Source organism: Megalops cyprinoides, chromosome 25, assembly GCF_013368585.1.
Source record: "Megalops cyprinoides isolate fMegCyp1 chromosome 25, fMegCyp1.pri, whole genome shotgun sequence".
NCBI classification, from domain to species: Eukaryota; Metazoa; Chordata; class Actinopteri; order Elopiformes; family Megalopidae; genus Megalops; species Megalops cyprinoides.
Window position 1 is genome coordinate 18999459 of NC_050607.1, and position 17162 is coordinate 19016620.

The 17162-nt window shown below is 51.0% G+C and overlaps 1 protein-coding gene across 1 annotated transcript in view; it reads left to right on the forward strand.

Annotated features, from left to right (window-relative positions):
• Window positions 1-16699, forward strand: part of snd1 (staphylococcal nuclease and tudor domain containing 1) — a 243008-nt gene extending 226309 nt beyond the window's left edge. The window contains exons 22-24 of the mRNA XM_036520195.1: window positions 248-451; window positions 15924-15968; window positions 16582-16699. Coding sequence (XP_036376088.1) covers window positions 248-451; window positions 15924-15968; window positions 16582-16647 — 315 coding nt within the window. The 3' untranslated portion in view covers window positions 16648-16699. The remainder of the gene's footprint in view (window positions 1-247; window positions 452-15923; window positions 15969-16581) is intronic.
• The last annotated feature ends 463 nt before the right edge of the window (window positions 16700-17162 follow it).

The window sequence follows — 17162 nt, forward strand, 5'->3', positions numbered from 1 at the left end:
TGTGGGAGTGTTGTTAGCCTGGTCCTGACACTGTTGCTCATTCAACTTGAACGGATACACTTCTGTTCTATTGTGCTGGAAGTCACTCTGGATGAGAGCGTCTGCTAAATGCATGTAATGTAAATAAACTGTAATGAACAAAACACATGCTAAAAACTCAGAACACCAGGCTCCAGTCTGGAGCCCACAGGGAAAGACAGTCACCTGAAACAAGCGCGCTGAAGTCACCGTTTTGTCCCTCGGGCAGGAGGACGCGCGGGCGGACGTGGTGGACAGCGTGGTGCGGGACATCCAGAACACGCAGTGCCTGCTGAACGTGGAGTACGGGGGCGCCAGCTGCCCCCACGTCACGCTGCAGTTCTCCGACTCCAAGGACGACGTGGGCCTGGGCCTGGTCAAGGAGGGCATGGTCATGGTGGACGTGCGGAAAGAGAAGCACCTGCAGAAGATGGTAAGGGTCCCAGCAACTGCGCAAACCCTAACCATAACCCTAACCCAACCCCCCATCTAACCCTAACCATAACCCTAACCCAACCCCCCATCTAACCCTAACCATAACCCTAACCCAACCCCCCATCTAACCCTAACCCAACCCCCCATCTAACCCTAACCATAACCCTAACCCAACCCCCCATCTAACCCTAACCATAACCCTAACCCAACCCCCCATCTAGCCCTAACCATAACCCTAACCCAACCCCCCATCTAGCCCTAACCATAACCCTAACCCCAAACCCCCATCCAATCCTAACCCTAACCCCCCCATCCAACCCTAATGCTAATGCTAATCCTACCTCTAACCCTAATGCTAACCCTAACCCCAACCGTTATGCTAACCCCAGCCCTAATGCTAACCCTTATCCTAATGCTAATCCTAATCCCAACCGTTACGCTAACCCTAACCCCCTCCATCCAACCCTAAAGATAATCCTACCCCTAACGCTAACGCTAACCCTACCCCTAGCCCCCAACCGCCCCACCCCCACAGCACTAGCCAGCACGTCACACGGACCGCGAAGCAACCCGTGCGCAAACTTTCCCTCGCCCGCCCGCTAATTGCAGCCCCATTTGTGTGTGCATTCATCTACACGCCACCTTCTTTTATCCGACGTTATGATTATAAAGCAGCCATTTTTTTTATTAGGACAAAAACATCTGTCATTCGCGTGGCTTTCAGTTGGAAGTCATTGTTCGGGAGGTCATTTTAATTTCCATTTGAAATCTGCCGACCCATCTGATTGGAGCTGTACGTTCGGCTGCCCCCCCCAACCCCCACCCGCCCCCTCCTCCCATTACCTAGAAAGGCGGCACGGTCTGAATTGCATTATTACATTGGCAGAAAAGGCTCGGGAGAACATGAATGGCACTCAGTCACCGGTCTCGGCGTGCAGATAAAGGAAGTGAAACGCACTACATTTAAATACGGAGGCCATTGTCTTTAACGCGCTGCCGGAGAGAGAGAGCGAGCGCAAGACTGATGCCAAGGCCTCTGGTTAGTAAACTGTCACAGGGAAGGCAGGCGGGCGTGCTGTGATGAACTCGGCTGTACCTGCCAGGAGAGAGAGAGAGAGAGAGAGAGACAGAGTGTGAGTGTGAGTGCGTGAATGAGTATGTGTATGTGTGTGTTGTGCTGTGATGTGTGAGTGAGTGAGTGAGTGTCTGTGTGTGGTGTGCTGTGATGTGGCTGTGATGTGTGTGTCTGTGTGTGTGTGAATGAGTGAGTGAGTGAGTGCATGTGTGTGTGTGTGTGTCTGTGTGTGTGTGTGTGTGTGTGTGTGTGTGTGTGTGTGTGTGTGTGTGTGTGTGAGATAGGTGCTTTGTTTTGCATTGATTAGGGAGGGTTCCACTCCGGCCTGTTTTTTTCTATGCACTGCGGAGCCCCTCTGCAGAAGTCAGTGGAAGGATGCTGTTAATTGTCACAGGCACTGAATCGATGTGTTGGAGAGAACATGGCTGCCCTGAGCCTCTCCCTCACACTCGGGTTTCTCAGATATCCCGTGGTAGAGATGGGTATGCTGTGTGTCAGGCTGGTGGTGGGGGGGGGGCACTTTTTGCTTTGGGTTTCAGAGCGGCGTGAAGATTTACACACCGGCTCCATAAATAAGGCCGCCACGCCCAGTCGCCCCGAGGGCCTATCAGAGAGCGGTTTGCCAAAATCATGAAATGACATTGAAGGAGCGTTATCCTTGCCCCCCTCAAAGCACGCGCGCGCACACACACACGCGCACACACACACACACACAGGCGCACACACATGCACACACACCGGTGCCCTCACCCGCGCATCGGCGGCCGTTGGCGGCGGTACCGCAGGGCGGCTGATTTACGGCTCCGGGGCGAGCGGGGACAGCATAAATACCGCGGCAGCGGGCGTGCGCGCCGTGATTTACCGTCCCCGGTGTTTCAAAGCGCCGGCGCACCCCGGCAGCAGCGTGGAGGGCCCAGCCGAGCCCGCAGCACCGCTCCACCGCACTTTGGAAACGAGGAGCGGCCGTTTTTTAAAAAGCCGGTGCAGCCGGTGGTGAGACCGAACACCGGTGCTGGCAGAGGAGGCCTGCCCTTTGAACGCCCGGCCGTATTTTTAGATACGTGCAGGTGTGTTTCGCTCTTTCCGTCTCCCTCTCTGTCCCTCCCTCGCTTCTCTCCTTGTCTGTCTGTCAGCCTTTCTCACTCTCTCTCTCCCTCACTACCTCTCTCTGTCTGCCTCAGTCGCTCTCTCTATCTCCCTGCCTCTCTCTCTGTCAGCCTTTCTCACTCTTTCCCTCCCTGTCTCCCTCTCTGTCCCTCTTTCTCTCTGTCCCTCCCTTGCGCTCCCTCTCTCTCTGTCAGCCTTTCTCCCTCCCTCCCCTCTCTCTCTCTTCCTCCCCTCGCTCTCTCACTTTCTCAGAGTCAAGTTTGAATGCTCTTTAATGGCATGAGAATGTCTGTGTTGCTGAAGCATTTTCCCTACATGTAATATGATGGACACAGAAAACTAAAAAGATACCGATAACATTCAACACAGACTTGCTCACCTTCCCTTGAGCTCCCTCTCCCTGCCCCCTCTCGTTCTCCCTCCCTCTCTCTCACTCTCCACCCTTTTCCTCATACGCTTTTCCCTCCCTCTCTCCCCCCTCTCTCTTCTTCCTCTGTATCTCTCCATCTCCTCCCCCAGCTCTTTCCTCACCCCCCCTCTCTCTCCCCCCTCTTCCTCTCTCTCCCTCCCCCTCTTCCTCACTCCCTCTCTCTCCATTGTCACGCAAATGCGCAGTTATGGATGACGCCGCCGGCCGTCCATTTGTATCCGACAGCGGCGTAACCTTTCCCAATTATCCCGCGCTTTCCCAGGGGAGCGGGCCCGAATAAATAGATGGATGTTTAAACCTGCGCTCCTCCAGCTGCTTCCATTGATAATGTCCACTCTGCAAGGCCTCCGCCAGATATCGACACGCCATCTCCGCACTGACGGAGGGGCCCGGCGGGTAATTAAGGGACAGCCGCGTCCGCACGCAGGTTTAACGCATCTGTTCCCGGGGACGTTTGAAAGTCAGCCCGATTGCAGTCGCCAGAAGCGAACGTCTTCGCCTTACGAATTTCCAGCTCATATTAATCACCGCATTGTTTGGGTTTATTTGTCAAACCCGTGTCGGTGGAGACCGATTAGAAGAAGAGTGATGGGTAACGGCGTGGCTCTCTGACCAGCCTTGTTGACTCGAGAAATTAGAAATTTAGAAATTTATGATCCCTCCTTAAGTGTTTAGTTAAATCCGTCCGTATCATGCTCTGATTAACAAACGCAAGCTGATGCAGTGAGTTCTACAACATGAATATTATCAGGCAGCGTTGTGAGAGAAAGGAAAGAGGGGTAACACTTAAAGTTTGGGACAAAGCTCTCTGCACAGTGATTAAGAAGCTGAAGTCTGGAGCAGATGTCTCACACCTAATTCCCTCCCTATCTTCTCAGAAGATCACCTCCAAGTTTGTACTGATTGCCTGCTTCCGGACACCATTTCAGACTGATGCTTTTTCTAGCTTTCGTTGACGCTGTAAACCTGAGGTCTTCGAGTGGCTAAAATGTTTATGATTTGGAGGGAATGAATAACACCTCTAGATTCATTTTTTTTCCTTAACGTCCCAATGCAAATGTAAAAATTAACGTAAATATAGCGCAAAACTACAATACTTCAAAGAAAAAGCTTGTGTAGCTGTTTTTTTAGGAGACCAGAAACCAGTGTTGGTTGCTTGCCTTGTTCAGGCACCAGGCTGCATGGCGTATAATAATATATCGAATATCTTCACTGTTTATGAATACGGCCCTCAATAAACATTTTAATTACGTGTTTTCAGATTTCCGTGAGAGAGTAGCCGTTGCTTTTGTGTGACTGCGAGTTACTATTAGTAACACTAGTAACATCCGCTTTAGTTATTTATCGCTGTGTTCAAACATTTAGCATAAAGCCTTTTTTCCCCTCTTGAAGCTGAAATTGTACATTATGGACAATCTGTTTAATAACAGGCTAATGCTATAGCGGCTGCTGAGCGGCTGCGTTTGTCGTGTAAAGTATGATTGCTTATCCTTTGTTACCGTCATTTTTTGCATTTAAAGCCCCACTTTCAGCTCTCCAAAGACTTGGGGATTTGTAATATTACAAACGGGCTTCGGTTCGCACTTTGTGCATTATGCTAATTTGACAGGGTATTGAATAGGCACATGTGCCGAGATAAAGGGATGGGGCTTTTTCTACAGTAATTACTCCCATTACGTGAGAGGCTTTACACCTTTATTTATTCTCGTTTGGGTTCAGGTGCCGCAGAAATTCAAACACTAATTCGAAAAATTGGTCGTCGGGATGGGAAAGACGATTTCGTCGGAAAAAACATTACCAAAGGTCCCGTGGATATCATATAGTGAGGGGATACGGCCGTGCCTTTTCGGGGGTTGTTTCGGCGACTAAAACGTTGAGGGAAATCGCGGAGGTGGGTGTAAAACCGCACCGTGACCGAGCACTGGTCTCCCGGTCTCCGGTAACGCAGAGCTCCCCTTCCTGCAGCCTCTATCAGAAGGTGTGAAAGGAGACATCATTCAGCGCTCCCAAAAAAATAAATAAATAAAAACCGACCAGTTTTGACCCACATCCGCACATTTATATTCTCCGCGGCTGCGGCCCTTTGCGCGACAGTGATGGACTCTCGGACGGACCTCCGCCGCCGCATCCAAATCGAGACCTCTGGCACCTTCCAGTCAATTTCCCTGCGTTTGGAGGAAAGATAGACGTCAAAGCGACAAAACCGCCGAGCTGCCAGCGCGCCGGGGGAAAGCGCCCCCGTCACCCAAATGGCACTTTTGCTGTGACGGGCCTAGCAGCTGGGGAGGGGCCGGTTTTAGAGGGGGGGGGGGGAAGACGCCATTTAAAAACGGCATTTCGGCGCGGCGTTTGGGAAGGAATACCATTTTATCTCCCAAACGCTATTTTATCTCGATCTGTTTACATGCATGGGTGTCAAGAAAACACTCGGAGATTAAAGGTGAGGATAAGCCGATGTCAGGAGCGCGCCGTGGAGAATCTGCCATCTGCGGCTGTCGGCTGAAAGTGAGATTTGAAAGCGGAGAGACGTAAAGAAATCGCTAATTAAATTCTTGGAAGTGGCGTCTTCGCCGAGCTCGAATCAGGCCGTCGTTGTGCAGAGCTTTTTGACTGCGCTAAGAGATCAGCTCTCCAAAAACGACAATAATTACCCCGGGCCAGACTCGATTCAGACAAGTCTGTCTATACGTTTGTTTTTTTTTTCAGGGAGCGCAGCGTTTTTCAAGTGGCGCTGCTATCGTGCCGCACTTGTGAAAGGTTTACAATAATAACAGGCACTTTGATTTAAAAAGAAAAAAAAAACAGTATAAGAATAAATAAAAAAGCACCCCGACAGTCCGTCGGTGACGAGCGCAATCAGCCCCTCATTCAGGAAGCGGTTTATTTTTGAACGTGGCGGCATCTCGGTTCGCGGTGCGTGGGCTGGATGTGTTTGAAAGTTCACCTCGTTATGGCCTCATCTGAACACTGCCGGGGGGGGTGGGGTGCAAGTGGAGCTCCAGTGAGCGGAGAATGGTATGTAAATGTATTAACTGGCCTCCCTGAATACTGAAACTCCGTCACACTGTCAGTGCGGTAAGCCTGTTAGGGGGTACGGGGTCGAAAGGGGCGCACTCACCCCCTCCTGTGTGTCACCCTCGTCCCAGAAAAGGTTAGCATGTGACTGTTGCCCCCAGGGGTTTGGGGCGGAGGGGGGCTGGCATCCTGGCACCTCCTTGCTGTGAGGACTCATGAAGTTTCTGACACCTTGGCATGGTGGACAGCGTGGGGCATGTCTCCCAGGGGGGTTGGGGGGGGGGGGACCTGATCCGGCTGTAACGAGGTCACATGCTGTATCCCAGGAACACGTCTGGCCTCACAGTGACGGGAACTACTTCACTGACTTGAGATAGTAATAAGTCGTCAATAGCTGTTTTTTTTTTTTTTTTTGCAGTAATCTGGAGCTTGCCCAAACGTAACTGTGTGGTAGCAAAGCACTGTTCACAGTCACTAAAAACATCATAAAACCGCCTTATAAGAGCTTGGACCGGCTTTGATTTACAGAGGGACAGTTTTTTAGCGTCGCGCACCCATTTGATTGTGTCACTCGGGAACCCAAGCGCAAGTCTGTTGTCTTTGCAAACAGGAGCAACAGCCAAGAACATTTCTGAATTAGGCTGCGCGACATCGCCCCTGAATTTGCCAAGTCCGTTTTACATTGACAATTAGTTGCTCTTGTTCGCACGCATGACTTAGCCGGATAACGAAGAGGCCCATGTTTCGGCCATGTTTTCTGTTGTACGTATCGTCTGAGGGGGACATTAAAGAGCGTCTGTCGCTTAAAAAGTGGTTTGTTCCGAAATGAGAGCTCTCGGGGAGGCGTAATTAATGACCAGGCTCTCTACGGTACAAAGACGAGGCGCTGTTCTGGAGGGCACATCTCCAGATCCGTGCACATTTACATGTCTTTGAAAGCGCCTCGACGGTCTGTAATCTCCGGAGCAGGCCGAACCTGTCAGATCTCAGGATTGGGCTCGATTTAAAAAAACGCGGCCCGTGGTAAGCGTGTACGAGCATCCCCATGTGGAAACCCCCCCCCCCCCCCCTTTAGGATTACCACACTCCGTTTGCCTGAAAACCAGGCCCACCGTCCTGCTAAAAAGACAGGAGAGAAAACGCAGTGTGTCAGATGAGCGCTGTTTCCTCCAAGTAGAGCGTAATCTACCTGATCACCGCCCTAATGCGCCCATAGCGTTCCGATCAATGGAGCAGCATTACGTCCAAATCGATATTTAATTTTCATGATCTTTTTGTGTTTAATAAACCTAGTCGTTGGCATTTCTGCTTCCAGATCTTGGTGCTCCCATGAGTTTATTAATAACACAAACTCTATATAGGAGCTCAATACATACCAAGTATCCATACAGGGGCTAAAAAAAAAAGCCCTGCTTTTGGAAGCTGGCGAGAGTCTGCAGTTCAAGGAAATGTACCACTGTAGGCCGTGAAGATGGTTTTTTTGGAAAGAAACTCCAGGGTAACCTTTTTTTTTTTTCCTTCTTCTCAGGGCTGTGTGGGTTGAGTAGCTTTCCCTCAACCCTCAGCCGCTAGCCGAGCAGCACTAAATGTTTGATAAGCCTGCTCTTGGACCGGACTCAAGCCGTAGCATCAAGCAAACGCCGCAGAAAATGGACTGAACTCCCAGCAGCCTGAAAAGGTGCCACCAGGCTTCTGGCTGCGCGGGTACTCTGATTGGTTGCAGCGGCGTCACATGACCCCCCTCCCCCGACATCCGCATGCTAGTTCCCCACCATTAGCTCCGCAAAAAAATAACCGATTCCCCAAATGGTTCTGAAAAGCTGTTGCCGCCTGTGTTGCCATTGGCTCCTGGAATGGATATTGTCACTCTTAATTGTCGCTCTCTTAAGTATGGTCTTATTGATGTAGAGTGGCACCGGGAATATTGGACCTTTTAAAAGCTGCTGGCTGAAGGGGGCATTAAAAAACACAGAAACCTGCAGGGGGCAAGATGGATGCCGGTCGTCTCGTAGAGTCAGACTCGGTCGCGTTCCGCGAAGCTCGGCGTTCATTAGCATTAAAGCTAATAATCTCAGCGGCTTTTAATTTCGACTCCCCCCAAACCTGAAATATATCACATGTATCAGCCTTGGCTCCTTTCTGGAGCAGCTGTCTGTGGAGAGAATTTCCATAGTAGTGTTTGATGCAAGTGTAGCTGCTTGGATTTCAGCTGTAGAAAATTTAGATTCTTTAGTTATAAGCACATTATGTCAGTTAAGAAATGAGTTGGCACTATCCATTGGAAAACTAACAAATAAATGTTTTTTGTGTGCTATTCTAGCACTATAAGTGTTTCCAAACAGAAGGAGCTAGTCTGTTGGTTGGCTGCCTGGTGAAAGAAGAACACAGCAGCCAAGATGGCTGGGAAAAAAAAGGATAGCTGTCTTTTTTTGAGGGGTTTATCCTGAAAGGGGGACAGACACTAACCCTCTCGCTTGCCTCATAACGTGCTAAGATCCACATAGCTATTGGCTGACACTCTTACGCTCGCGGGTACACTATTCGGATCCCCGCCTTCCCAGAATGCACTGCTCCGAAGCGATTCCAGAGCTGACAGGACAGGTTGTGAGCAGTCATTTATCACAGGGGCACGAGAAAATGAAAAGCCGCAGCACCAGGAGTGCTGGGCTAATGCAGTATTCAGACGGAGGGGTTGGAGTGAGCACCGGTGGGCCCACAGGCTTTCGGGAATTGAGTTTGACTCCCCCTGTTGTGGGTAATTATCGGCGGCAGCCTTCACGGCCCCTAATCCGGTGTCACTTTGTTGTCGGTGTGTGTCAGTCCGTGTCTTTGAAGCGAGCAGAGGAGTGGGGACAGAGGACAAGCGCGCAGGCAGACGAGACGGATGCTCTCCCTGTAACATTCGGTTCCTTCCACGGCGAAAGTTCAAAATGGCACTTTTTATCGGTACGGGCTTTTTGTGCTCCGTACTCTGCCATCAGGTTTGAGTGGTGTCGGCGTGATTTTCGGGGGGGGCCGATTACGGCCATCAAGCTCTTATCTGGTGACACGCGCGACAGTCCGTCCCCCGTCCCCCGGTGGGTCACTCGGGGACAGCAGGGGCGAAGCCTGTAGCATTGTCTTTTTTTTTCCCCCTCTCGACGTCCGGGGTCGGGGATCGAAACGGGAGACCTTCGAAAAAAACCGTGACAGTTTACGAGGCGTTAACAACCACTTCCAGGCCCGGCTCGATAATGGATGGGCTGGCCTGGATCAAAGCGAGCGCGGACCGGTCCCTCCCTCAAACACACACACACACACACACACGCGTCCGCCCGCACACCCACGCCACTTATTGGCATGTGTCAGGCCGCATTGCTCCGCCTGATATGCCTCGGAGTGCGAGACCCACCGCTTCCTGGTGACGGCTCAATACCTCATTAACAAAAGGGACTTTTGAGTGGCTTTTAATTGAAGTTCTCTCTCTATCGATGTCCGTCCAACACCCAACCCATCACCCCCCCACCCCCCCCCCAATCCCCAGTGGCACGCTCTAATGGCCAGGAGCGCTTCCCAAACGGCACGGGACGCTCCGCGCTGGGGACATCCAGAAAGGACGTTCCAGATTTGTACGCGCTCGTGTTCCCTCCTAAATGGGCTTTAGCATTCGTGCTCCTGGCCTTTTAAAGCTCAGATAGAGACGAACAAAAAAAAAATATCACCACTCGGTGCTCACAGACTCGAGTGCGGGCGTCTGCAGTTTGCGACCATAACGGGGAACCTCATCTTAACCTTTTGTTTCCAGTAAACGTGCACTTCATCCAGGCTTTCGCCAGCCAAAGCTGTAGCAGATGTACAGGGTTATGAACCCTGTTGTGCGTATGCTGTGAGTCACTTACCTCTGATCTCTATAAAAGATAGGAGTGACGATGATCAAAACCTCCCGTTGATTCTATTGCTGGCCAGCATGTACTTGGGTTTAATGTTGATAATCTCGCACGATTAAAAGAAGAAAAAGTTTGCTTGCGGACTCTAAGTCGTGGAAGATAAGCCAAAAAGTACCAGTGGCAATAAATCGGGGCTTGGATCCAGAAGGTTTGTGGGTCAAATCCCTGGGGGGGGGGGGGGGGGGTACGCTGTGGTCACATGTATACACAACAGAGGTTGCTTCAGTAGATGCTCCGCCACAGAAACATGACTTAAATAAGGGATAAACTTCGGTGCCAGTCCCTCTGGATTACGGGCGTCCAAACGCACAGTGGAGCAGTGAGCATAGGCTGGAGTTTAGAGCATGTCCGCAGGCGCGTGGAGCTGATTTGTAGCTTGCTAATTCAGCCCGGATGACGTCACTGTTAAACTCGATTGCGTCGACCAATCAGCCACAACAAAAGGGTGAATCCGGGCCCGCGGCAGTCGGGGGGAGAGTGCTCTCAAAGTGCAGGGAATCGGCCCTCTGGAAATGACTCTGGGCAGGCGGCAGAGAGCCAATTGGAGCCCTTTTTCACCCGGGCAACGCTAATGGCGCAAAACTACCAAACTGCCACGCTGACGATCACGACATTCGAGGCTCCGACGCAAGGGTCTGCTCACAAGGTCAAAGCGGCCTGACCCTCACGTCCCTGACACTCCAAGGATTCATAGAAAGTTATATTTAAAGGCCTGCGTAACTCTTAATTGTCATGAATTACCTTCAGGCAAAGGCTACATTGTTATTATTTCTTTCTTCAAGGAAAAGCTGCTTCTCTCTTTTTTTTTATTCAGCGCCTCTTCTCTCCCTGTTCCCCAAATAAGAGGCTCTGAAGGAGCAACTGTGGAGAAGGGCGTCCCGCTGAGAATATAAAGACTGCCTTATCTTGGCCCAGATCTCCCTGCCAAAGGGGCGAATCTGCACTGCTGACATAATTATCAGCCAAGAGAGACTGATCTGGGAACAGGCGATGTGCTGGAACATTGAGTATTATGCTGTGGATGCATGTTTTTCAATGAAAGCGACCCAAATAGATTTCTGCTTTTTTGTTTTTTTTTTTTTTTGTAGATGAAGTCAAAACTGAAGATTTTAGATTCGTATAAATAAATAGTGGGGAGCTATGAGGGCAGCGGCCGAAACAGCGCGGGGTTTTTGCGGTGTCCTTGTGGAACCCGCCCCGCTGAGCGTGGCGTGACCAAGTCTGCTCAGGCCGCGGTCAGAACTGACCGGTGGCGCAGGGATGGACAGACTTCTGCGTCAGGTCACCACCGAGTCACAGCAATGCAGCGGTCAGCCCCGCCCGCTTACAAACACGACCCGCCCCCTCCACGGTTAGCCACACCCTCTTACAGACACGACCCGCCCCCTCCACAGTCAACCCCGCCCACTTACAAACACGACCCGCCCCCTCCACGGTTAGCTACACCCTCTTACAGACACGACCCGCCCCCCTCCACAGTCAGCACCTCCCTCTTACAGACACGACCCGCCCCCCTCCCCAGTCAGCCCCCCCCCCTTACAGACATGGTCCACCCCCTCCCCAGTCAGCCTCCCCCTCTTACAGACACGGTCCACCCCCTCCACAGTCAGCACCTCCCTCTTACACACACGACCCGCCCCCCTCCCCAGTCAGCCCCCCCCCCCCCCCCCCCCCCCCCCTTACAGACATGGTCCACCCCCTCCCCAGTCAGCCTCCCCCTCTTACAGACACGGTCCACCCCCTCCACAGTCAGCACCTCCCTCTTACAGACACGACCCGCCCCCCTCCCCAGTCACCCCCCCCCCCCCCCTTACAGACATGGTCCACCCCCTCCCCAGTCAGCCTCCCCCTCTTACAGACACGGTCCACCCCCTCCACAGTCAGCCCCTCCCTCTTACAGACACGCTCCGCCCCCCTCCCCCTCCGGCCTGTCGAAGGGCGACCATTAAAAGGAAGGCCGGCGCCTCTCCCCAAGGACCTCCTCAGCAAGGCCTCACCGGGACCAGGATAAACACGAACTGTCAGAGCGCCGCGGACTCTCAACACAAAAGCGTATGCGCTCCGTCACCGAGGATCCGCAAACAGAAAAAGCAATACCGCTCACCACAACATGACACGGCGCAGCTTCTGACTGCTACTCTAACACAGTCCCAGCACGAAACGCGGGTTTCACAGCTCTTTGCAAAATGACTTCTGCCGCATTCTGCAAGATCAAACAATAAAAAATCATTAAAAAAACAATAAATATCTGTCTACAGAATAGAAGAAAGATGGGCAAACAGGTAGGCTGTCATTAAACAAAGGCTGAACAAAGAGGTTGGAGGGTTGATTGAGTGTTAATGTCATCGGTAATCCCTCCCGATAGAATTAGCATTCTGTTAGAATTAGAATCCCGTTCCCGATAGAATTGGCAATATGGTGCGACATTGTGGTTGAGGCACAGCACTCGACAGACTGTGGTTTTCAGGCCTGACTCCCAGATGGGGCTCTGTCATTCTACCCTTGAGCAAGGTGCCGAGCGTCGCCTCAGTAAATTTCCCGCTGTATAAATGTGAAACGTACCCTCCGCGAGGAGTTTTCAGACGAGGACATCAGCCAGGGAGAGCAGTGTGCAATTGTCCGTCCTGGGTTTTTTTTTTCCCCCCTCCCGCTCAGTATCGTAGCGGTCAAGCTCAGGTGGCCTGCGTGTTGAGCTGATTAACAGCCCGTGCCTCCGTTTCGGTAGAGTTCGTCTTCACCGTTTTCTCTCACGTGTGTGCCTGTCCGCTAAAACAATCACCCGGCACGGTACTGTGGAATGAAGGCTGCGGAATATTCCGCCCCATAGATAAACAAACCTCCCCGCCGAAAGCTGCTACCCGCCACACGGCGTTGCCCGTTCTTAACAAGCACCCAAGTTATGAGTTCTGCCCACGTTCCTCTCAGAATACGGGCTGCTATTTTCGCCCTCCGATCTCCCTTGTCTGTCAGGTTGTCAGTCACCGACAGCGGAGCAGAAGTTTGGGAGAGAGAGGGAGCGTGCAGTGAGACTCCCTGACAGTCCCCCTGAGCGGGCGGAGGAGCTCCTGGGGAGCCGAATTTAGAGGACGGCGCTCTGAGAAGGCCTCTGACCGGCGTGTGGGATTTCAAGGGTCCCGACGCTAGCGGGCTCTCCGAACGGGAGCGTTACGTAACTCCGGGATGACTCAGTGTTCCGGCCTGTAGAGGCGTGCTCAGTGTGTGCCTGCTTGGTGGAGGGTACGGCGTGCTCTCCTCATGAAGCCCAGCCTGCTTCCTGAGGGCGTTCAGTCACCAAAACGTACAGTACCAGTCAAAAATTTGGACACACCAGATAAAGATAATGGGACACATGCATTCAAAGACATTTTGCTCCAAAGCGTTATGTTCAAATGCTTGAAATTTGTTTCTTAGGCATCAGCTTCACAATTTATATTTGTCTATGTATGAATTTCTTTCAAAAAATTATTTATTTATTTTTTTGGCTATTTTGAAGACTCTAAAATGTAAGAGTTTTGATTTTTGTAACACTTTCTTGGTCACTGAACGATTCCATTTGTGTTATATCATAGTTTTGATGCCATTACTATTATTCTAAAATGTTAAAAAGTAGCAAAAATAAAGTGTGTCCAAACTTGGAACTGGTGCTTTCACCAAATATTAACCAGCTACCCCACCCCCAATATTGACTAGGCAGAGTACCCACCCAGCACAAATGTTCCACATGCCAAACGCCTCCAAAAAAAAAAAAACAAAAAAACCTGTGCTGGCATTAAAACAGTTGTTTGTGTGTTGGTTGTCTTGGGAGGCATCGGTGCACTGCAAACACTTGATGGCCTAATGGAAAATTACAAATATTTACCGCCGAAAATGAAAAGCCGCACGTGAAGCTGAGCCGAAGCTGCCGTTTGTTAGAGGAGGGGACGCGTTGGGTGGTTTAGCACCTGGTGTGTCATTTCGCCGGCATTTACCGGACGCCTCTGTGCAGTTAAAGCCGCGGCAACAGCCCAGGCTGAGCTGCTGAGAGAGTCGTTTACGAGGGGCCTGCGCGTCACTCGAAAACAACAGCAGGGCTTTCGGGGGCTTTGAAATGCTCGGGGTTTGGGAAATATATCGGGGAGGTTACCTTCAGGTTATGGGCTGTGGTGCTGGCTGCATGCGAGAGGAGATGCATTAAAACAGGAGAACGCAAGGCTTAAAGAAAAGCATTGCGTCCCGACTACTGGCCCAGGGCGCCTTCCGGACGTTGCCCGGCAGACGAACCGCGCCCGCATGTTACCATGTCTCACGCGGTTGTTCAGTGCACTCGGCCCCGCCCCTTTTCCCGGAAAAACACTGCGGGTTTTTTTTTTTTTTTTTTTTACCCTGCAGCAGCTTTTCCACACACACACACACACACACACACACACACACACACACACACACAAGCACAACCCCCATGACTCACGGCGCTCGGATCCGCGGTGCTAAACGGGCTGTCTTGTACGCGCTGCGTTACGCAACGATGCTTAACTCCTTATCAGCGCCGGTATGAGAATCGCAGTGACAAACCCTGCTCGAATTAGCCCTTCTCTCCTCTTCAGGCACGTCACACACGTGTGCCACTCATTTAAAAAAAAAAAAAAAAAAAAAAAAAAAAGGTTGCAGTGTCACGCCGACTCCAGCGAGGTTTAAAGCAGTCTGTGTCTGTGTGTGTCTGTGTGTGTGTGTTTGTGTGTGTGTGCGCATGTGTGTGTGTCTCTGTGTATCTGCGTGCATGCACACACGCGTACGTGCATGTCTGCGCGAACACGTCGCTGTATGCGTGCATACGTGCATGCCCCCACCAAATCACAGGTACTGCGTTATCTCCGGTAAGATTGCTCTTAAAGTTGATTAAATTCAGAGTGCATCGGCGCACATGAAATAATGCAATTTGGATCCCGACCCACGCCCAGCCGAATGTGTTCCGTGCGTTTGATGCAGTAGCAGTGGAATCCTGTTTTCGGCGGAAGGCCTTATGAATTAGTCATTATGTCGGACAAGCGGAGCGTTAGATTGTTGGGGTTGAGGACGGATGATGGCGTGATGAATGGAGGGGGGAAACGCTTCGGGCGTTACGGCAGAGAAGTGGCCGCATTGATTTTTTTTTTTTTTTTTTCTGTAGCGCCCGACCCGGCCGGCGCGCTCCGTATCGATTTCCGCCGATCGATTCTGATTGACACGAAATCCTCCAATTAACATTATGGAGAGGACGGCAAGCCTGGAGTGTTTTCTGTTGCCTTCGGGGGGTTTCCGTGAAGCCCTTTTAATAAGTGATGCGTTTATGACACTCCAAACCCCCCCACACACACACACACGCACACGCCCACACATACCCACACACTGTTTACTGATGTCAGAATAATGGTGTCACAAGGGGCCATCAGAACTGTAAAGTGCATGGTAACCACTATGCGGTTTTTCAGATGGCGGAGAGGTTGATGGCATTATGGGGTACTCCCTGGCCCTGAGAAGGCCTTTCAGAGCACTTCTTGCCTTATTTGAGTTTGCTTAGCAGGCACCCACATCTAGCAGGAGATGCGTGGCTTGCATATTTTGCCTTTGTTGTTTTTTTTTTTTTTGATGCTTAGTGATGTGTTTCCAGTCAGCTGTGTTGCTTCAGGGTACAACAGCGGTACCTGAGCCAAACCCGAGACCTGAACAGACAGCTCCCCTGGTCACGAGTTCAGACTCCAAATCACCATGTTGTTTATACTTACCTGATTACTCATCGTTTGCCTTTTCCACATGGATAATGTTAAGTGTAGCTGTGTGGGATCGGGTAAACGTACTCGCAGCTTCACGGGCCGTTAAGGGTAATGCTTACTCTGCGCGAGCGCGCAGACCACGAGTTCCCCCTCAGCGCCGCCTGGCCTTAACCCTTTCCGTTCTTCCGCAGGTGACTGAATACCTGAATGGCCAGGAATCAGCCAAGACCGCCAGGGTAAGTTTGCCGCAGCGAACACCAGAACCAGGCGGAGACGGTCTACCTGATCACACACATTAAACACCAACGTAGATACAAAGGCGGTGAGAACGCACCAGAGAACAGCAGCTGCGCCTCTTGTGAGAGCCGTGTTTGTTTTCACGGCTGCTAGTTTTCCTAGACACCCCCCACCCCCCCACCCCCCAGTCAACATTAAGCTCCTTCTCAAAGGGAAGAACTCACTGAAATTTTCCGGAAAGAAAACCAAATGTCACTTCACGTAATGGCTTGATGGAGGAAGCAAGTATAAACAGTAATTCACAGTAAAGAAAACTTCCTGTTCTCTTCAAGTTATATGTTTATGAAAAGAACCTTTTTTAGAGACTGATGTAATATGTACCTATGGCTGCATCTGTTCCAGTGAAGATTACTTGGCAGCTGCAGTATATCCCTCTTTGCTTGGCTAGTACTGCCATACGCTACAAAGATCACATCTGTGCTTATGAATGCTGATTATGATTTCACAACAGAAGAGAACTGATAAACTGTTATAATAAGGGACACCTATTCAGCCTTTGTGGACTTGTCTGATAAATTCCCTCCTTTTTTTTCTTCCTTTCTTTCTGCCCAGCTGAACATATGGCGCTACGGAGACTTCCGGGCTGACGATGCCGACGAGTTCGGCTACAACCGCTAACCGTGCCGCACAGAAGAGCCTTGTGGGAGACGCGCTCTCGCCGAAAAAAAAAGAAAACGAAACAACTACAAAAAAAAAAAGACAGCATTGACATTCTTCTCTTCTCTCATTCCTCTGTCAAACCCTCTCCTTTTTCTGTGTCTCTCCCCTCTGTCTTGGCGTCTTTCTCCACCCTCCCGGGGCTCTCCAGGGCCCCGCCCACAGGTTGAGGAGGGAGCCAATGGCGTTCCTCCTAAGCACGGTCGTATTCCAGCTGTTAACGGAGGGCAGAGAGGGAGAGGGTCTGGGAGAACCCCCCCCCCACACCCCACCCCTCTATCCACCCCCCCCCCCCCCCCCCCCAAACGGCTTGCTTTCTGAGAAAATGCTTCCTAAATAAAGAAAAACTATATATAAATGTAAATGTATATGAATTAAACAAAAAAAAGCTAGAAAACCAACATAAACAAAATCAATGAGCTTATTTTTGTTTGCTTTTTTAAAAAAAAAAAAAAACTGTATATCAGAATGTCCGA